Source organism: Sarcophilus harrisii, chromosome 1 (genome assembly GCF_902635505.1).
Source record: "Sarcophilus harrisii chromosome 1, mSarHar1.11, whole genome shotgun sequence".
NCBI classification, from domain to species: Eukaryota; Metazoa; Chordata; class Mammalia; order Dasyuromorphia; family Dasyuridae; genus Sarcophilus; species Sarcophilus harrisii.
The window spans coordinates 666,158,783-666,180,357 of NC_045426.1; the positions used below are offsets into that span (position 1 = coordinate 666,158,783).

The 21,575-nt window shown below is 54.8% G+C and overlaps 1 protein-coding gene across 1 annotated transcript; it reads left to right on the forward strand.

Moving 5' to 3' along the window:
- Nucleotides 1–916: 916 nt before the first annotated feature.
- On the forward strand, nucleotides 917–20,280 carry KLF16 (Kruppel like factor 16). The gene is made up of 2 exons (XM_031948130.1): nucleotides 917–1,615; nucleotides 19,211–20,280. Exons 1-2 carry the CDS (start codon nucleotides 1,078–1,080, stop codon nucleotides 19,516–19,518), a joined length of 846 nt encoding a protein of 281 aa, XP_031803990.1. The 5' UTR covers nucleotides 917–1,077; the 3' UTR covers nucleotides 19,519–20,280.
- Nucleotides 20,281–21,575: the final 1,295 nt, after the last annotated feature.

Below are 21,575 nucleotides of genomic sequence, written 5' to 3' on the forward strand. Positions count from 1 at the left end.
AGGGCCAATAAAGGGGGGAGATTCCATTCACCCTCCTGGCCAATGGGGGGATTCCATTCACTCTTCTGACCAATAAGGGGAGGGTTCCATTCACCCTCACGGTCATTGTAGCGCCCCCCCCCCCATTTCCCTTTACTTTTCGGGAGGGGGGTAGTGGTAGTGGAAAGAACTCTCAGCTTCTGGGGCTAGAAAATACTTCCCAAAGCCCTAGGCGTGGGCGAGGGAAACAGCGAGCATCTCCAAAAAGGCAGGGTCAGACTGGGTTTTGGTGATTCCGGGCCCGGGTTGAGGAAGGGGAGGGAAAGGAGGTCAGAGCCAGGCTGGGGTCTGAACTGAGACGGTGGGGGAATGGCCTGAGTGGGGGAGGGGAGCAGAGAAGGAATAAGCCCGATGAAGGGGAGAGGAGGAGCAGTAAGGGGTGGTGGTGCCAGCCTGAGAAGGGGGAAGGGCCAGTGCCCAGGGGACGAGGGGGGGAGGGGGCACCGCCCTACAAGCCAAGAGGGAGGCCGGGGGGAGGGGAAGGGGCACCGCCCCACAAAGGGGGAGGGGCAGTGCCCGGCGAGGGGGTGGGGCATGGCCTCTGGAGGAGGGAAGTTGAGGGGGGAGGGGCGTTACCCCTTCCCGGGCCCACGTGGAGAGGGGGCCGAGGGGGGCGGGGCGGCCAGTAGCGACCCGAGGTCGGGGGCGTTTCCCCCCTCTCTGCCCCCTTCCCCTGGGGGCCATTGTGCCGCCGCAGCGGGAGTGGGGCGCGCGTAGGGGGGCGGGGTCGCCCCTCCCCTCTCCTCCCCCCACCGGAGGGGGCGCACGCGGTGGCCCGCCCCCCCCTCTGGGCGGGGTCCCCTCCCCGCCCCCGCGGTCTCCGGTGCGTCAGGGGCGCGTCAGTGAGTGAGCGCGCGGGGCGGGCGGAGCCGGAGAGAGCGGAGCGCGGAGCCGGAGGGAGAGAAGGAGGGACCGGCCGCCGGCGGCGGGGACAGGCGTGGGCAGCGGCGGCGGCGGCGGCGACAGCGCGAGGGCTCTAGCTCGGGTCTCTCTCTCTCCCCCTCGGTCTCCCCGCCTGCCCGGCGCCCAGGGGCCGGCATGTCGGCCGTGGCCTGCGTGGATTACTTCGCCGCCGAGTGCCTGGTGTCCATCTCCACGGGTGCCGTGGTGCACCCGGCGGCCCTGCCCCGGCCCGAGCCCCCGCCCCCGGCCCCACCAGCCCCGGATCCGCCGGCCCCGGGTGACTGCAGCCGTGAGGACCTGGAAGTGCGCGAGGCTCTGCAGGCGGCCGCGGCGCGCGGGGGCTCCCCGGCCCCGGGCCCCGGCCCCGCCGAGCCCCCCAACTTGCTGGCGGTGGCCAACATCCTGACGGACCTGCGCGGGCCGCGCCCCGCCTCGGCTCACTCGGAGAGCGGCAGCAGCACCTCCTCGTCGTCCTCGTCCTGTTCCTGCAACGGGGACCCCGACGGCGCCCCCCCGGCCGGCCCGCCCGCCCCCACGGCCGCCGCCCACGCCGCCTCCCGCCGCTGCCACAGCCCTTCGCCGCCCAGCAAGCGCCACCCGTGCCGCTTCGAGGGCTGCTGCAAAGTTTACGGGAAGTCCTCCCACCTCAAGGCGCACATGCGGACGCACACAGGTGAGAGGCGCCCCCCCCACCCCCGCCTATCTAGTCCCTTGCCATCCCCGCCTCCTCGCCTCCCCCCTTGGCCTGGGACCTGCTGCCCCGCTGCACTCGGCTGGCCCCTAGGCTCGGCTCGCCGCCCTCTTCCCCATATCCCTTCCCTCTCCTTTTTCCCGCAGGTTCGCGTGTCGCCACCCCCTCTCTCGGCGCACCCCGCCGCTGGCAGTCCCATCACCCCCGTTCAGCTCTCCTTCGCGCCCCGCGGTCTCTGCCCCCGCCCCCCCAATCCTGGGCCCTTGATTCCCCCTTTCTGTCTGCCCTCCCCCTAGCACCATTGCTTCCCCTCCCCCCCTCCGTACCACCCCTTCCCGGCTCCCTGACCCTCCTCTCCCTCGGGGGTCCCCCGCCTTTGTTCCCCGCCAGCTGGGGGCTGGGGTGGGGGCGGTTGGGGGGGAGGGAGAAAGGTCGGGAGGCGGGATCGGTGATTTTCCACGCGGCTCCTACCCTTCCTCTCCCTCCCAACCCCCCTCCCTGCGGGGGCGGGCACAGTTCGGTCTTCTGGGGGCGGGGAGCCGGGGTTGAGGGGCGGTGGGTGCCTTCCGTGGCCCCCGCGAGCTCGCGTGCCCCGGCTTTGTGTGGGCGTGGGTGGGGACCCCGCCCCCACGCGGTCCCCCCCCTTCTAGCGTTTCCTGAGGCGCGGGATTTTGGGGGGGGGTCTTCCTGCTCGGATTAATGTATATGTGTGTATTGGGGGCACACTGATAAGTTTGTTAAGTGGGTGCGATTGGCGCGACCCCCGCCCCCGCTGCTGCCCGCCGAGTCGAGTCGAGGGGCGGGGAGGGGACTCGGGTGGGCGGCGCCCAGGGAGCCGGCTGGGAGCGCGAGGTTGGCACAGCGCCCTGCGCGGGGGCCGGGGGGGGGGGCGGCGTGCGGGCGGGCTGGCAGGCAGGCGGGCAGCACTCGAGTGGGGAAGGGGAGGCTGGGAGGCGGTGGACTCCGGAGTCTGTACTGGGGGCGGAGGGGGGCGTGGGACGCCTGTCCTCCCAGCTGATCCGCTCTGCCTGCGGCCCCTCCCCTCCTCACAGAGTCCTCGGGCTGGTGGGGGAGCGGGAATGGAGGGGTGGGGCCATGGCTGGGGGAGGATATGAAACTGCTGCCTGAAGTTGGAGGGGGGGGGGGGGCGGTTAACCCAAAACCCATTCTGCCTTTTAAGCCTCCTCGGATTGTGTCTTTTCGAATATGTGATCTTTTTTGGGTGGGGCTGAGCAGCCTGGGAGACACCAGGTGGGGAATGTTTGACTTAGGGGCAGGGGGAGTGGGGAGGGGGCGAGGCGTCTGGTGTAGAACCTGAGAACGGAGTATGTCAGCCCTGTAAGGGACCTTTGAGATCCATCTGGTGGGTCCCTCATTTTACAGGTGAGGATTCAGCCCCAGAGAGAGTATGAGGAACTTGCCTTAGGCCCTTTGACCCCCAAATTCATTGCCCTTCCATCTGTATCAGGCTCCCTTCCATCTTGTATTTCATGTTGCATTTATTTGTGTAGTGTATTTACCTCTAGACTGTAAACTCCTTGAGCCAAGGACCTTACTTCTGTCTGTATTTTGCCCATAATCTCTTACAGTGGTTTGAATATAGTAGAAATCAAAGGAAATCTAGGCCCAGAGGCTGGTAATTTGCCCAAGATCACACAGGATCTCCGGCAGGACTGAAGATGGGTAGCCTTTCTTTGATCCAATTGCACTATTTCAGATCAATCCTTTATTAGTGACTAGTGAAGTGTCATAGATTCAGGATTACAACTGGATCTGGTTTCCAACCCAGCCCTTTTGTTTTATAGTTGAGGAAACTGAGGCTTGAGGGGTTGGACTTGAGACTTGACCAACCTCATGCTGACTAATAAGTAATCAAGGACAGCACAAGATTTGAAATCAGGCCTTTTGACTCCAAAACTAATTTGGGGGGGAATTTTTTCCCTTTTTCACTCTTTCCCTTGAAATTTTAATTTTATCTTGGGATCTTAGTATAATTTATCTGCCTTTAGAACCATTCTACAGTCTCCTTTTGACTGCAGGACCTTTAAACATAGCACTGAGTAGGCCTTCAAGGAGTTACTGACCATACAAATAAATGGGACCACTAAGGCCATTATCCCTCCAAGGATAGCTAACCCTTTGTCTTTCTCCAGTACTTATCCCTTGAGATATTTCCCCTACCAGAATATCAGCTCCATGAGGCCAGGCTTCTTAGTTAAACTTTGTTTCTTTCTTATTAATATGAAGAAATGGGATGGATACTCCATTGCAGGAATTGTTTCATTTTGGTCCAAGTATGATCTCTAGTACCTGGGCACATAGTAGGTGCCTGTATGCTTGCTGAGTCACACAGAGTAGGCACTTAAGAGTTTGAAATGAATATAGGGTTTTCAAGGGCTTTTAGAACAGAAAATGCTGAATGTTGGAAGAGCTTGAATGGGGCTCTAGAAATTCTCATCTCATTTTATAAATGAGAAAACTGAGGCCTTCAGAAGGGAAAAGACTTGCTTATGGTCACAAGTAACCTTGATCAAGTTTTCCTCCTTTGGTTTGTTTTGGCAGGAGGACACGGGGACCTACCCAATCTCTCCTGAGGAACATCCAGGGACAGTAGAAAATGGGCTAGGAGAACCTCCCCCCTTTATTGGGGGGAGGGCTTAGATATGAGAATTCTTTGGTTGAGGACACTCAAACCCTCCAGCTGGAATGGAGGCTCTTTTGAAGCCTTCTGGTCCACCCTGTGCCCCTGAGAAACTGTAATTGACTCAGGATCTCAGAGGTGCACCCTGGACCTGAGGTGCAGGCCTTATGACTCTGAGGTCCCATAAGCTTTCTGCCCACTACTGGCTTTCCTTTAGCTCATTTGATTCTCTGTATTGTTAAGGAGCAGTAAAGAAGATGGGGGGTCACAAATGTGGCCTGATTCTAGGCTCTTACCTCCCTGTATTCTCTTCCGCTTGCTCCCATGAACCAGGGATCTCTACTTGCAAGAACTTTGAATAGTGAGGTTCTTTTTAATAACACCCAGATGAAAGCTGTGTGTCTGTAATTGTAACTTAACCTCTCTGTTTTCTTCATCTGTAAAATGGGTGAATTGAGCTAGATAATCTCTATGGTCATGTCCATCTTAATATACAAAACTATGAAACTCTAGGGCATCAGGGAGTTTTATCTCCATTTCATAAAGGGGAAAACCAGGGCTTATGGGTCGTAGATTTAAAGATGAAGAGAACCCTTAAGGTCAGTAAGTCCAGTTCCCTCAATTTACAGATGAAGAAATGGAAAGACAGAGATTTTAAATGACATGTCAGGGTCACACAACTGCTAAGTCTGTCAAGACAGGGTTTGAATCCAGGATACCACGAATCCATGACTCTGATTCACCCTACCTCCTAGATGCCCACTGCTAGTAGAGGCAGAGTACTTGTTCATAGTGGCCTGGGTCAGGCAGAAGCCTTACTGGAAAGTCTGTGTCCTTCCCACTGCACTCTGGTGTTAAATGGTGCCATATGGGGCTCAGGGAGTAAGATCACAACCCCCCCCCCACACACACACACACACACACACACTCTGAGTTGGAAAGGTGTCAGCTTGGGTTGGAGTGAGAAGGTGGTATTGCTCTTGCCTGATGCTCCCTCTTCTCTCTAGAATATTGTGAAGGCCTAGATAAGGGTCTTTCCCTTCCCGTTCCCTTCCCCCCTCTTTTCCCCTCCCCCAGGATGTGAAGGCCTAGAGCTGCTTCTGGCAGCAAATGGAAACACTTTTGAGTCAGGAAAGACTCTGAGCTCCCCATCCACGTTTTACAGAGACCCAAAGTGGAACCTGCTTAAGTAGATGCATAGGCTGGTGTTATGTAAGAGTTCTGGATGATTGGAAGCTGGCTGAACTGGGTTTAGATTTGCCTTCTGCCATTGACTCAGGCGGGTTAACCAGTTCTCTCCTCTGTAAAACGAGGGGAATGTGGCTCTGAGGACCGTTTGGATGCTAGATCTGCAAGAGAAAAGGTGGGGGGAGCAGTGAGAAAGAAGCCTCCTGTTAGGTGGTGTTGTGGAAGGAAGAATTCCACTTAGGAACCTGAAGACTTGGTGATCTTGGAGTCTCTTACCTTTCATGCCTCAATTTCCTATTTATAAACGAGAGGGGCTGGATTATCAGGACCATGTTAGAAGGTCTCTAGGGCCTTTCCAGCTCTAAATCCCATGATCCCTTGAGTTGAAATATGAGACTTTGTTGTGGTTTGTTTTCTACCTGCCTTTGGGCAACTGGGTGGTGCAAGATGGAGAGCTGGGCCTGGAGTCAGCAAGACTCAGCCTCCTGAGTTCAAATGTGGCTTCAGATACTGACTAGCTGTGAGGTCCTGGGCAAGTCACTTAATCCTATTTGCCTCAATTTACTCATTCATCAAATTGGCTGATGAAGGAAAAGACAAACTCTTAATGTCTTTGCAAAAACAAAACAAAACAACCAAAAAAAAAAAAATCCCTAAACAAACAAACCCCCAAAGGGTCACTAAGATTCTAACGTGACTGAAAAAAATCCTAGACAACAGAGTGTTCCCGTCCCCACCCCATCCTGTTACAGCCCAGGTTCCCTTAGCAGTGTGCTGGTTCTTCCCCAGTTATCCATGGGTACAGATGATATGCCCTGTGTAGATCAAGAGGAGAGAATGTTCTTTCTTCTTTGGCGGCAGAGAAGGCAGCATGTCCGGGATTCCAGCTTCAGGGATGGAGGAGATGGTTCTTGGGGGGGGGGGGGGGGGGGGGGGGGGGGGGGGGGGGCGCCCCGGGCGGGGGGGGGGCGGGGGCGGCGGGGTAATAGGATGGGGGGGGGACAGGAGCAGGGATGAGCGCCTAGCTGGCCTCCTGCCCTCAGGCTCACGGTATTTTAAGACCATCTAGGTCAGGGATTCTTTGCTCTGGAGAGCCTGTGAGCTTTAACAAAAAATTGATGACTGTTTCAGTGTAATTGGTTTCCTTTGTAATCCAACATCATTTTTAAAAATGCATTGAAAGCCGGCATTCTGAGAAGGGCTTAATTAACCTGCCTGAGGTGGTCCTGATTTATAAAGGTGAAGAACTATTCTTTTCTAGTGTGATTCCCTTCTTACTGATGAAGAGTCTCCTAGATAGCTGAGATGGGATTTGAACCCAGGTTTTTGGACACCAAATGCAGCTTGTTTCCCATTGTAAGCTGGTTACTTGTCGCCTCTTTGCTTCTTAGGCCTCACTTTCCCCAGCTCTGTAATCTCTAAATTTTGGGTTGCTTTTCTTACTCTTGGAAGGAGGGAGGGAGGGAGAGAGAGAGAATGAGAGAGAGTGTGTGTGTGACAGTGAGAGGGAGTGTGAGAATGTGTGTGACAGTGTGTGTGAGTGTGTGTGGGGGGATGAAACAGGGGAGAGATGGGGGGTGTTTTGTGTGTGTGTGTGTGTGTGTGAGAGAGAGAGAGAGAGAGAGAAACGGAGAGGAACAGAGGCAGAGGGACAGAGAGCTTGAGAAAGGGAGCTCGAGCCTGGGTGGGGGTGAGCTGCAAGGGCCCCTCAGAGTTCAGCAGAATGGATTCCTGGCCTGTGAGTCAGGAGAGCAGTGTCCGTCCTGACTTGGCCATCGATGTGACCTTAAGGAAGTCCACAAGATCATCTGGCCCAGCCTCTTGGTTTTACAGGAAAAACCAAATGGCCTAAACTTCACTTGCCCATGGCCTCCAAGGGACCTTAGACCACTTAACTTATTACCTCTGGCTCCAACACCTCTTGACCAAGGAGGAGGGAGGCCTTTAGGAGGAAGGGGACCTACCCCCCGGGAAGTAGTGACCAATCCTGGACTAGAACACAGGTCTGTCTCCAATCACCATTCTGGACTGGGGCTGTTGTTTCTTTTGGCAGGCAGGATACTAAGATCCATTCCTGGATCTGATCCTTGGCAGCCTGTCTGACTGGGGAGGTCACTGCTTTGGGTCAGTTTCCTTATCTGTAAAATGGGGCCAGTGATAACCCTTTCCTTCCCTCCCTCACGGGATGCAGGGTACCTGGGCCTCTGAAAGGTGTCCTTCCTCCCTTCCTCCCTCATAGGGGCTGAAAGGCCTTTTGGGGACACCGATTGCTAGTTTTGTTCTATATTGACCAAGTCCCAGTACCCACCAAGTAAATACTGCCTGCTTGGAGGGAAGCCTGGCTTTAAGACCCAGGAGGAAAATTGTACAGTTGAAAGAGAAATTTTTTCCCCCTTTTTTTCCCTTTTCTTCTTCCCCCTCCCCACCAGGTGGTTTCTTCTAGGGCCCCTGAGGAGAAGTAAGGTGGGGGGATAATTGGGCTAATTACTATTGGGAAGTGGGGGAAGCTCCAGCCCCCCTGGTTTGTTTGTGTCTGGGTTTGCAGGCCTGTCTGGATGCCTGAAAGGGGAGGTCTGGGGGGGTGGCAAGATCAGAGAGGTGTGTGTGTGTGTGTGTGTGTGTGTGTGTGTGTGTGTGTGTGTGTAGTCTGCATTGTGGCACATACTGAAGGAGCAGGTTTGTCCTAGAACACCCCTTGTCAGCTGGGAGGGTCCTTGTGTTCACTCAGCTCAACTTCCTCCCTTGACAGACCATCGCTCACGTCTGCACTTAGATTTTGCCCAGCCACCTTAGGACATCCTCGCAGAGAAGGTTATGTCATGTGCTGCCCCATTTCAGAGCTGAACAAATTGAGGCTGTGAGTGATAATGACTTGCCTGCAGCTGGGACCAGAGCATGGGTTTCCTGACTTGTGTCTTTCCTACCATTTGGGGATATTTGTTGGGCGCTGCCCATCCCATCCCGGGGGCCCAGGCCGAGCTGAGAGGCAGCCAGAAGCCTGGGTTCTAATCCTTCCCCATGTCCTGCTGCCTGAGTGATCTCACACAAGTTCCCCGGTCTCTTTGGGCCTCTGGGGTCTCTTCCAACAGATTTAAGGTTGGGGTCCCTGTGGGAGGGAAGAGGAAGCGGCAGCTGGCACCCAGACGGCACCTTGGGCTTTGCCCATCGAGCTGCCCAGTGAGCGGCCGCTCCAGGGGGTGAGAGAGCCCCTGTGACTGCGGGCAGTCCTTTCTCTCTGGGCCTTGGTTTGCATGCCGAGTAAAGTAAGATGGAGGGGCTGAGAGAGCCAGGGCCGGTTACTGTGGGGCAGAGACGGCCTTTCCCGGCTTCCTGACCCCAGGTCCAGCGCACTGCCCGGTGCACTCAAGTTCGGGGAATCTGCTCCCTTTTGGCTTTGGCTGCTCCAGGTTTAGGGCCCGGAGCCGGGAGGGGAGCCTGCTCTGCTCAGAGCTGCTGAGATCTCTCTCTTCCCTGATGGGGGGGGGGGGTGTTGTAGAGCCGCTCTGGGGGGGCCCGGGCCCTGGCAGGACCAGCGGAGCCTTCATGGAAGCCCCTGTAATAAGTGGGGAGCTGCCTCCCTGTGGGGAGGATTGCACGTGGGGGCTGTCTGTGGGATCCCTTCAGCTTTGGGCGGGTGGGCCAGGCCCGCGGCCTCCTGACCCTGTGTATGGCAGCCCCCACTCCTCCAGACCTCTTCCTGTGCTTCTGTCCCAGGGGCTGGCCCTCGGGGGCTGAGAGCCTGGCACCTCCTCCTATTGGCCTGAAGTGCCCTGGGCCCTGGGGCAGAGGTTCAGGCCGGGCCAGCTGCCGATATCGATTCTCCCAGGTGGGGCAGTGCCAGGGCCAGCTGTTGAGCCCTAATCGGAGGGGGGGCCTGGGGTGGGCGGAGGCCCTGCCCAGAAGAGCTAGCTGCCCGTCTTCAGCTCGCGGAGGCCATCGTGAATGCTTTCTCCTCTTCTCCCTCCCTCCCTAAAAACAGGTGTGGAAAGTGGGGAGCCGGGCTCTTGGGACACTAGCAGGTGCCTGATAAGTAGTAGACCCAGGTACCTGGCCCGCTTCTGCTATGGGCTGGTCTGGGCCTCTGCTTCCATAGTGTGAAATGGGACTAATCCTACTCCCACTGCTTATTTTGGGTATTCGTGATACTCCAAATGGGGACTGCTATTGCTCCGCTACTCCTCAGCTTTGTTGTAAATGCAGGTTGAATGAGTTAGTGAATGTATAGTGCATCAGAGAAGGCCCCTGGCTCGTCTGTCTCTGGGCTCGTTCATTAGTTTTTTGGAGGGGTAGGTGGTGATTGGCGCGTCTCTTTGGACTTGGGAGTGTCTGGGTGTCTCCATGGGGGAGATAAGTCCTCTGTTTTTCTTTATACTGAGCTCCCCTGATAAGGCTCCGGAGGGCCAGGAGTTGGGGGGAGGCGGAGAGCGCCTGCCTGGCTTTAGTAGCCCGCGTCATTGGGGTAGCCTCGGCTTCAGCTCCAGAGCCGCTTCTGAGTCTTCAGAAACCAGTCAAGGTCTTGGTGGGGAGGGGGGAGAAAAAGGGGGTGTTTAGGAAGTAGGAGACCTTGTATTCCAGATGGCCTTTTTCCTTCTATTGAATAAGGTCACAGGCCTCCTCCACCCCTGTCCTTCACCTTCCTGCAGAGGAAAGGAATGAACATTTTTCTAGCGTCTGCCAGGCATTGTACCAAGCGCTTGTACAAATATTCCGTGTGAATCCCCCTTTTTATAGCTGAGAAATCTGAGGCCGGCAGAAGTCAGAGGGACTTACCTAGGATCCCACAGCTTTCCATCCACTGCTTCTAAAAGGCAAAAAAGGGGGTACAGGTCACTTTCCCTTAGAGTTAGAAAAGTCAATAATCTCCTTTTCAAAAGGAGAGACTTCCCTGAACATATAAAGAAAATTTCTATAGAACTTGGGGAGATTGGGGAGGGGTCCCCATTTCTGCCCACTTTACAGATGAAGAAACTGACGTCCAGAGACGGTATTATGGGTCCAGATTCTCATAAGCACCTCTGCTGCTTGTTCTGGGCTAAGTGGGCCACACAGATTACCCCTGGGAAAAAGGGTTAGGGGGGACCAGCCCCTCTGTTCCTATCCCAGTCTGATTGTCTCTCTGCTTGGTGAGGTCGAGATGCCAGGTATGACTCCTCCTAGAGTGTGGCCCCTGGGAGGCCAGCAAGGTCCCCTCACCTCTCGGTGCTTCTTTGGGGTCTCCCAGCCTGTTTCTCTACTTCTGGGACATGTTTGACCTGTATTCCCAGATCACAGAATTGCCCCGGCACCTTATCCAGTCCCTTTTCTGTTCATTTAGAGAAACTGAGACCTAAATACCTCCTTAAGCCTTAGAACTTGAGAGGTCCGGCCGTTGCTTCGTCCCCTGCCTTTGGAGAAGGCCTGGGCACTGGCACTACCTGAATGCCCTCCTCAGGCTTGCTGGCCGTGGGGACAAGTCGCGTCCATACTCCTCAGGGCCTTCGTCTGCCAACTAGAACCGATAATATCCCGTCCCCCCACAGGAGCATAATTAAGGTCAGGTGAGAAAATAGATTTTAATGCTTGGTGAGCTTCACAAGCGCTGAATAAACGCCAGCTGTTAGGTTCTTCTTAGAGAAGAGCTCCTGCTTTCATGGAGCTTACTGTTTAGTAACAGGAAAAAACAGTCACTTGCGATGCTACAGAAAGAGCCTTTGTGGACGTGCTGGAGGAAGGGCTGGGAGAAGGCCGGGGGATGGCGTCCCCCAGGGAAAGGGAAGGAGAAGGCTCCTGGAAGAGGGGAGTTTGAATTTAACTCGGGAGAGCAGAGAATGTTTCGTGCCCATGGAGCTGTGTCAGCAGGAGAGTGGAAAAAGGGTAGCCGGGTGGTGCAGTGGGTAGAACCCCAGCCCTGGAGTCAGGAGGACCTGAGTTCAAATCTGGCCTCAGACACTTAATACTTCCTAACTGTGTGACCCTGGGCAAGTCACTTACCCCCAACTGCCTCAGCAAAATAATAATAATAATAAATGAGAGAGAGGAAGACAATTAACCAGAGTTAACCACTTTGGCTAGGCCATGTAGCCTGGGAAGGGGATAAAAGCACAAGGCACTGCATTATGGGAGGCCTTGAATGCCGGGCAAGAGTAAGTCTGGGTTGGGCTCCTTAGGCAGGGGGAGCCATGGAAGATCTTGCAGCACAGGGGTGACAGACAGGCCTTAGTCAGATTCCCCTTCCCTTCCTGCCTGAACCAGGCGGCCCTTCTCCCCCTCCTGGGGACGCTCCGAGGGCTGGGTGGTGTCGGGGAGGGACAGGGCCATATATTTTTGGTATCTCGGGCTGTACAAGTCTAGGCTGACCCACGTGGGAATCCAGGCGTTGTAGCAGCTGGGCGGCCCTCCTTGGGCCTCCTTTTTGCCCCTCTGTACAAGGGTTTCCCAAATTCCTAGTATCCTAATTAAGGGAGTGAGGGTCTGCATGGGGGGGGGGGAGTCTCTTAAAGAAGAGGGGCCTGGATTTAGCTGGGAGGACGCCTTGCCCATGTGGCCCAAGATCTCTCAGGTCCCTCCCCCCAACACCACAGGGACGGGGAGCTCCCTCCCTCCAGAAGCAGCCCCTTCTCTTTAGTGCTCTCATCGTCAGAGGGGTTTTGGATGTCTACTCTCCTCCCTCCCCCCCCCCCTCCCCCCAGCTTTCCGCTGGTGACCTTCCCTTATTAAGACTCCTGGGTCTGTATTCTCACAACTCAACAGCTCAAAAGTCCTGTCCTATCACCTGACCCGGTTTCATTCTGCAGTCACCCTTTTATAAATGGGAGGGAGCCGAGGCTGGCGGGGATCTCGCCGGCGGCTGGCCCCTCCTCCGGAGCCCCTCCTGCCGGGCCGGCCCTCCCCGAGCTCTCTGCTGGTTTCTGGCACCTTGGGGCTGGGCCCGGAGCGAGGGTCACCTCGGGCTGGGGGACTGGGAGAGCGAGCTGCGGAGCAGGGACTCTTCCCTTTGGGCCTGGCCCAGAGGCCTGGGGGGGGGACGGGACACACAGGAACTGCTGTAGGTTTTGTTTAGACTGTGCTGGGCCCCTGCTCCCAGAGCCTGGAGGTAGGAGGAGGGGCGAGGAGGGGCGACCACGGCGCATTCCCCCTGCTCTGTCTGCTCACGTACGTGCTGCTGCTCTGTTCCCAGCCGGGCCTTGTTCCCGGCTCGCAGCCTCACACATCCTGTCCCCCAGAGCCTCCCCCCCCCACCGCCTCTTGCTACCTGACCCAGCTGGAGGCGGTTTATTGAGATAGGGCCTGCTGCCGGTTTCAGACAGGAACAGGGCCTGGGAGGGCTCCCCGCCACCGCCCAGGTCCCGCCTGGGGCTTCTGAACCCCGGCCCTGCTGCTCCTGGGGGGGGAGGGGGCGCCAGCCTTTTGGCAAAGCACTTAACACTCAGCCCTGGGATGGCCTTCAGAGAGCCCCCTCCTCCCCCACCGGCCGGCACAGACGGGCTTGGGAACAGGGAAGTATGAGAGGCTCCTCAAAATGAAAGTGAAAATGCAAGTATGGCCTGCCCCGAGCTCCCCTCCGTCCCCTCCTCTCCCCGCCCCCAGCCTGGGTGTGTGTGCCTGTGCACATGTGGGGGGGGACAGAGACGGGAAGAGGAGGTCCCCGCCCGCCCCCCCAGGCCCACCCTGCAGGGGCCAAGGCGGAGTTCTGCCCTAGTTCTGCTTCTGAAGTTTTACCCTACTTCCTTTTCTGCGCTCAGGTGAGAGAGCTGAAAGGCAAATAGGCAGGTTCCTTGTGGGGCTCTTTAAAAATGGGGAATGAAGGATCCTGTGGGGAAAGAGAGAGACCGAGACAAGGAGAGACAGTGAGAGACGAAAGAGAAAGGGAGTGAGAGCCTGAGTGTTTGCCCAGGTAACCTGGAGGCAACTAGATGACTCGGTGAATTGAGCAGCTGACTTAGAGTCGGAAGAGCTGAGTATGAATTCAACCCCGGACGCCTGCCAGCTGTGGGACCCTGAGCAGCCCACTCAGTCTCATTCCCCTCTCCATTAAATGGGGATCATAATATCACCTGCTTCCCGGGGTTGTTGTAAAGTGCTTTGCAAACCTTAAAAGGCTTATATAAATGGAAGCTGACATTGTCATGAATGTGGGAACTGTTATGGCCCTTTAACAGGTGAGGAAAGTGAGGGTCAGAGTGACTCGAGGACTTCCACACGAGGAAGCTTGTCCTGGCCCAAGAATCCATTTCCCGGCATTGTCCCTGAATGGCCTGTCCTCTACTATCAGGCGGATGGGTAGTCGGGACTCAATGCCTCCTAAGTGATGGGGCCCTTTCCCAGCTTTTGGGGAGCTCTCATTGTTTGGGGGGGTTTTCCTTCCTTTGATCCCAAGTTAACCCCCAGTAGCTTCTGGCTTTCCCTGCTGAGGGTCTTCAGATGCTCCTCTGGAGGAAAGTTCTCACATCCTGACCTTCCTTCTGTCCCCCCTCTTCTTCTGACTTGGGAAACAGGTTCTTTTGAGTGGGAAACCTAGGGCAGCGTAACTTTTTTTTACCCTTTAGCTTGCCCTATCATACTATTGACCCATTAAAAGAGCTGGAACTGCTGTTAGTTAATGTCTTCTCCCATCCTTCACTGCTATAGTCGGCTATTTGAATTCAGGGGCAGAATTTTACATTTGTCCTATTAAATTTCATCTTATTGGCTTCGGTCCCTTGATCCCTTTGGATCTGGGGGTCAATGACTTGCCCATAGTCACTCACCTCATTAGGTCTCATTCCTTCCCCAGTATACTCACTCTAAGGGTTTGGTGCTTGTTCTCCCACATGGCAAAGGAGAGGGAAGAGGGAGACAGCTCTCTCATAAGAGAGCACCTCGAGTCGGTCATCGGGCCCAGAACGACCACTTCCTTCTTCGGGGATCTAGCAGATTTGATTTAGCAAAAAAGCTCATGAACTGAAGTTAACAAAGAATTGGAGAAAGGGAAATGTCTCAAGCACCGCCCTCTCCTTCCCCGTCAGAAAATAATATAGTCTACAAACTACTGGCCAGAAATCCGACTCCAGTTCCTGGCAACATTGTAGAACGTGTTATTAAAGGGATGATCCATGAACAGAGTAGAATAGGTGAAAGATCCGTACAAAAGAATGCCCTCAGTCTCCAGGAAGAGAAATGAAAATTAAGATTTTATTTAATACACATGAGATTGGCAGAAGTGAGAAAAGACACAATTGATAAATGTTGGTGAGGCTGTGGGAAGACGGGCATGTCAGCTTCTCCAGCCTGGAGTTTGGAAAGCAAATTTGGAATAAATGCTTTTTAAAATTACTTTGATAAAGATGGGGACATAGGGATGTATCTACATGTATGTGCACACATGTTCTGTAAATATATGTGTGTTTATATGTATAGCCACACACACAGAAAGAAATACTTTGGCCCAGCAAATACTAGGCCTCTAGCTCAGGGAAAGGTCAAAGATAAAGGGAAAGAGTCTCTAAATACAGACATTTTGGGTGGTACTTTTCATGGTTGCAAAGAACTGGCAAGAAGGTACTTGCCCATCAGTTGGGGAACGGCTGAATAAATTGTGCTCCATGGAAGGGATGAAATATATTTGAACCATAAGAAATAGTGACTGGAGAATCCAGAGAAACTTAGGAATTACTGAATATTGTTGTGTATTGCACAGAATAAATGGAAGCAAAAGGGCTTGCCTCTGATAAAGGTCAGACTGCCAGTGTGTTTATTTGTTTTACTTGACAATTAGCCGAGGCAGTTAGGTGGCCCAGTGAGCGGAGAGTCAGGAAGAGCTGAATTCAGATTCATCCTCAGAAACTGGGCAAGTCACTTGACCTGGCTGCCTATTTCCTCATCTATAAAATGAGGATAATACTAGCACCTACCTTCCGAGGTAATTGTGAGAATCAGATGAGATAATAATTGCCAAGCACTTAGTACGGTACCTGCACACAGCATTATATAAATGTTGGTTGTTGTTTATTGTACTCCAAGGGAGGGTTTTATTTAGTAAGGGGTGAGGGAGTTGGAGAACCTTTTATTAGGTAAGGACAGTGGTGAAAAGCGTGGATAGCTTGTTCTTTTAAAGAACAATTGTGGCAGGATTAACCTTATTTTCTCTCTCACAGTTGGGTTATGAGATTTAGCAGATGAGAGGAACTCTTTGGATAGAGTTTATGTCGATTTTAGCCAAGTATTTGACAAAATCTTGGGTTAATTTTAGGAGAAGGGAGATAAGTGGCCTAGAGCAATTAGGTGGATTTGAAACTGGTTAAATACTGGAAAGAATGAATTATTAAGAGTTTGATGTCCTTTTGGAAAGAGGTCTCCAGTAGCATGCGTGAGAGAGCTCTCCTGGGCTGGGGACATTCCACTTCTTTCTCAGTCGTTCACAGCAGAGACCGTATGGACTCCTGCCCTATTTACAGATGATGTTACTTTTGACTGGCCGGAAGGATCGAGAGATCTCGGCAGCTTCGATCTCCTGGTCTCCTTTTCAGAATTGGATTGTTAAATAAACAAGATCAGATATATAAAATTGCAAAGGAAATCAAACCGAGTGAAATACAGTTATCTAGATTTTTAAAAAATTTTTCATATACCCTCCCCAAGCTTAAGAAGACTGGCTGGCCAAGGATATTGGGGCAGATTTACTTAGGTGATATTAAGGGTGATGATAATGTATTAAATGTTCACATTTGGGTTCCAAAAATCAACTCCTTTGGCATAATATGGAGAAAGAAATAGTGGCCATGAAGCTGCTCATCTGAGTAAAGTCTAGGAATATTTGTGACAAATTCAAGTGAATCAGCAGTGGTATTATAGGGAAAAAGCCCGTGTGAGAACTGGTGGGACCATAGAGATTGCGACTGACCCTTTGTGAGTTGTAGTGAGCTTCTTGGTTGGGCTTGGATGAGAGTTCTTCTGAGGGCCAGCCAGCTGTTCCAGCTCCGATTCCCTGACATGATGGCTTCTTTCAGGCTGGAATTGCCAGGGGAAGCTTTTTAGGAAAGCTGTTCTTAAGCTAAATCCTCTGCGTAGGATTTTCGTGGGCTGGGAGCAGGAAGGATGGGAGAGCACACGTCACAAGAGAAGAGGAAAATATCTCATGTTCTAATGGCCATTGGCGACTAGCTACAAGGTCCCTTACACCCCACCACCATTTGGGGAGTAATATCCCCATTTGCAAAGAGGAGAAACTTCAATCTGAGAAACATCAAGTGACTTTTCCAGAGTCACAAGAGCTGTAAAATGCAACTCTTAGAGCACAGGACCCTGACAGCAGACATGAACAATAATAAGAATGGCGAATTCCAAAAATCCATCATTTTATCTGTCCCCTTCACCAAATTCCTCCTTCCATAGTAGAAAGAACTGCATTAACTGGGCCTAGTCAAGAAAGTTCTAGTTCCAAATCATGCCTCTAGGGGCAGCTTTGTCCATTGCGCCAGTGGTGGAGTGGACAGAGCACCAGACCTGAAGTCAGGAGGTCCTGAGTTCAAATCTAGCTTCAGACACTTAACACTTCCTGGCTGTGTGACCCTGGGCAAGTCACTTGACCCCAGCTGCCTCAGCAAAAAACAAATCATGCCTCTAACTCTAACTCGTCTCTGTGACTGTAGCCTGAGTTTTCCCCAAATCTTAGAAAACAGGGATTATTCCTATAGCATCTCACTCGTCCAGTATGGTTGGGTTGAGACTGTTGATATTAGGCCTTTGTGAGTTACTGTGGCTAAGCCCAAAGCTGAGCTCTGGAGTTACACCGGCTGGGCTGTCTGTCGGAGGCAGACCACGCTCGGAGGCATAGGTCCTCCTGGGCCAATGTCCGGAGCTTTCTAGCTTGGGGAGCCCAGCCCCCCCCCCCCCCCCTCCCGGACCTCTGCTAGCATCTCCTTCAAAGACCCAGAGTTCTATCTGCTCAGGAGAGGACTAAAGAAATACTTGTTAGAATATTGTTCATCGTAGTACTGTGATACTCCTCTTAAGCACCCATGATTTTGTGATTATATTTGTGTGTCTTGTTAGTGGTGCAGTTAGCAGCTTGTCAGATTCCCTGGGCAGCCAGCGGATATGGGGACCTGGATGGCTAATTCTACCTTCCCTTTTGTTTGGGGATCTGAGCACTTGTTTGCAGTCCCAGAGGGAAGCTGCTTAGGAAGGGGTTGGAGCCCTAACTGGCAGAGGAGTTGAGGGACGCTGATAAAATATAACCCAAGTCCAGCTAGTGTGGGAGCTCCCTGAGTTCGTTCTCTCTCTGCCCCCTTCTTCCTCCCCATCTGCCTCTCTTCCCCTCCCTGTCTGTCTGTCTTTCTCTACTTCTCTGTCTCTCCCCGTCTGTCTGTCCCTCTTCTCCCCTCCCTGTCTGTGTCTCTCTCCCCCGCTCTGTGTCTGTTTGTCTCTCTTCCCCCCCTCCCTGTCTGTGTCTGTCTCTCTCCCTCCCTTTTTCTTTTCTCTCTCTCCTCCCCCATATCCCTCTTGGCAAGCAAGGAATAATCTAGGCTTGGAGAATAAAGGAGGTTGAATTGGTGATGTTAGTTATCTGCTAGCTGTGATCCTGGTTCTTTCCCATCCTCCTAATTTCTTGGGAAGGACAAGGAAGGTTGTGGCTCTTAGGAGGTTGCCCCCATTGGGGCTGGAGAAGACTCCGTGTGTGCTTTGTGCCTGAGGGGGCTCTTATAGCTGTTTGCTCAGTGATTTTGGGGGGCAGGGGGCCTGGAAGGACTCCAGGCCCCTGAGGAAGGAGGAGTGGCCACTGAGGACTCGGCCATATTTCTTCAGCCCCTTAATGGCCCGGCCTTTCCCCAGCCGTAGGGAACATGATTGGGTAATGGTTGGAGGCAGGACCCACCTTGGGGTGAAAGGGATATGGGAGGAGAGATGAAGGTGTGGGGCGCAAGCTGCCGGTTCCAGCTCCTGGACACCCCCACTTGAGCGGCTTTGTGTCCCCCGTTCTCCTTCCCTCCCCGTTCCGAGGGCCCGTCCAGGCTCAGCAGCCTTGGCCATCTGGCCTCTGGGAAATCCTCCTTCCTAATCTCTGGGCGCTGCAGCTGCCGCCGTCACTGCCGCCGGCCTCCTTCTTCCCTTTCACCCTTGAGAAGTTGCAGCTGGGAGAAGCGCGTCTTGGGGGAAGTACAGACTCGTCAACATTCAGTCCTCACGGGCTTTAGGCTTTCCAGGGGATCTAGAGCTTGTTGTGTCGCCCTTCCTTGTGAAGAGGGATCTACTTCAGGAGAGGCGTGGGTGGTAAACTGAGTCGGGGTTTTCGGTTCTGACTTTGGCGCGCTTTCCTCCACATCAGTGGCGTCCTTCAGAAAGAATGGGATGGCTTCAGATCGACTTAGAAAACCACGGAATCGTTGATTTTGTTAAACGTTCCCAGTTTTCTTGCAGTGGGGTTCAGACGGCCCTCGGGAGTTTCAGGGATGACTTGGCTGTTGTCCGTTTATCCCCCCCCCCCAGGTGGGGGTGATGGAAGTTTCTGAAAGACTTCCAGGGCTGTACCCAGTGGGGACGGAAGGAGCCCCCTTCAAAGGCTGTAGATTTGGAGGTGACCTTAGAAAATGAAATCTCTGAAGGACCAGACGGCGTTTCTCCCAGCTGCCCCTTCGGAAGACTAGGGAGGGAAAATGGTGTCTCTGTGGCCCGGGGTCTGGAGCGAGCGCAAGGGATGCACCCACCCCCCCCCCCGGGGAGGGGGTGCAGGGGGTGGCTGGGAGCTGGCCCGGGCCCGGCTGTGCTGACCCTCTCTGTGCTTCTCCCCCCAGGTGAGCGTCCCTTTCCCTGCACGTGGTTGGGCTGCATCAAGAAGTTTGCGCGTTCGGACGAGCTGGCCCGGCACTACCGGACACACACCGGCGAGAAGCGCTTCTCCTGCCCCATCTGCACCAAGCGTTTCATGAGGAGCGACCACCTGACCAAGCATGCCCGTCGCCACCCCACCTTCCACCCCAGCATGATCAAGCGCCAGGGGGCCCGCAGCGTCTCCCCCAGCGACTCGCTGGCCTCCGCCCCCTGCAGCCTGGCGGGCAGCCCCAGTCCCAGCCCCGCGCCCAGCCCCGCTGCCTTCCTCTAGGGGGAAGAGCCCAGGAAGCTGCTGCCACTGCCCCAATCTTCCACCGCTCCCTCACCCCCCTCGGGCCTCTGCAGAGCCACCCCCCGGACCTTCTGACTCTCCTCAAGTTGGCTGCCTCCCCAGACGGAGGGGCTCCCGGGCCCTCCCGGGCACAGACTGGGACACAAGGACCTTCCTTCCTTCCCCCGGGGCCACGTGATTTTATATTTTTAACCACCGAGCTGATGGGAGGGGGGTGGGGGGGGGTGTATTGGACCACTGGGGACTGGGACAGAGAATAGCACCAGCATTTGCCTGGGGGGCTGCCCCCTGGGGTCTCTGCCATCCATTTGGGCCATCTTTGCCCCAGGGATTCCCTGAGGGGTGAGGGTGTGTGGGTGGTTGGAGGGAGGGGGACAGCAAAGCTTAGAGCCCCAGTTGTCAGCATCCTTAAGGACTCTCCTCCCTTCCCTGTGGAGGGAAAGGGCTCTGGGATTGAAGTTTTAGGGTCAGAATTCTTGGGCCTCTGTGAATATTCTTTTTTTTTTTCCTTTTTAAACCTGTGGAGGCTCCACGGACTCTTCCTAAGGCGAGCCCTAAGCAGAGCACACATCCCAGGGTGGGGGCAGAGGGGCACCCCCGCACCCGGGCCTTGAAGGCAGCTGGCAACATTGGAGACAGAAAATAATGCTTTCTATTTCTGTACATAGTGATGATGATGATGATTATTATTAATAATATTTTTTTTTAATATTGATTAAATGTGGAATCCAGGTTTGATGAGAGGCGGACACGTAAGGCCATTCCTTTACTCCCCCGTCCCCCCCAGGTGCCTCTCTGCTGGCAGGCAGTTCTTTCTCAGCCTGGAGGCCTGGGGCCTGGGCAGGAGTCGCGGACTGGCCAGCCCGGCAGGTGGGAGACTGTAAGTGTGTGTGGAGCATTGCGTAGAGCACATAACTTTTGCGGCGGCCGCCTTCCGGGCCCAGCCGGCCGCCCCCCAGAACTGGTCGGGCCGGCGGCTCTCGGGGTCAGCAGCGCCCGGATAGCCATAAGTCACAGTGTCTTCCCGAGCTGGGGGAGCGCAGGCCATCAGACCTCAGGGTTTCAGGGGTAGGGGCTTGTTCCGAGCTCTTTGGTGCCTAGGAGGGGGTTGTGGGGGGCCAAGGGTCTGAGCACCCGCTTCTCTCTCTGTCGTTTGGGGATAGAACCGTGGCTCAGGGTAGACTTCAGGGGGTGCTGCTGCTCGTGGGGCCGCCCGCGTACCTCCAGCTCCCCGTCAGAGGTGAGCCCTTGCCAGCCCTGGGCTTTTTCCTGCCGCATGGATCGGAGCATCCGCTGCTGGAGGGAAGGGCTCTTAGTGCCCTCGTGCAACATCCGGGAGTTGAGGCAGGAGGGGTTGGCTGGCTAAGTCACCGGGACGGCCTGGGAGGGTCCCCCGACCCCACTCCTCACAGCTGGCTTGGTGCAACCTGGTGCCAGCTGGTACTGGGGGGATTGGGAGAGCACCTGAGAGGCCTGTAGGTGATAAAGCTGGTAAAATAACTGGGTGAGGAGGGGCTGGGCCTGGGGCAGCGAGTGCTGCCGGGCCTTCCTCCACCTCCTCGCCCCGGGGCTGGCTGGGGTGGGTCAGATCCCCAAGGGAAGCCATTGGAGATGTTCAGGGAAACGGGGGTTTGGGAGAGGGGGGAGGGCAACCCCCCCCACCCCCAGGCAATCTCAGGTGTCTGTAGGTTTCGTTTATCTCACAGTGGGGCTGCAGCAGCTCTTGCCTCTTCCCCCGAGGGGTCGATGGGTTTATTTGTGAAGCTGTCTGCATCTCTTGGGGGGGAGGGGGGTTATATGGAGAGGATGACGACTCTGGGTAAGACTTTGGCTTCTTCCAAAGAACTAACGATTCCAAGTCCGGCCTGGGTTTGAGGGCTCTTATTAAATGGGAACCCATGCCCTTTGCCAAAGGCATGTCCCCAGGGTTGGCCGTGGGAGAGGCAGCTGGGTTTTTTCTTCCTTTTTCTACCTGTCTCAGGCAGTGGTGCTGGTAGGGCATGAGCCCCAGGCTGCCCCCTTGTCTTCTGAGTCTT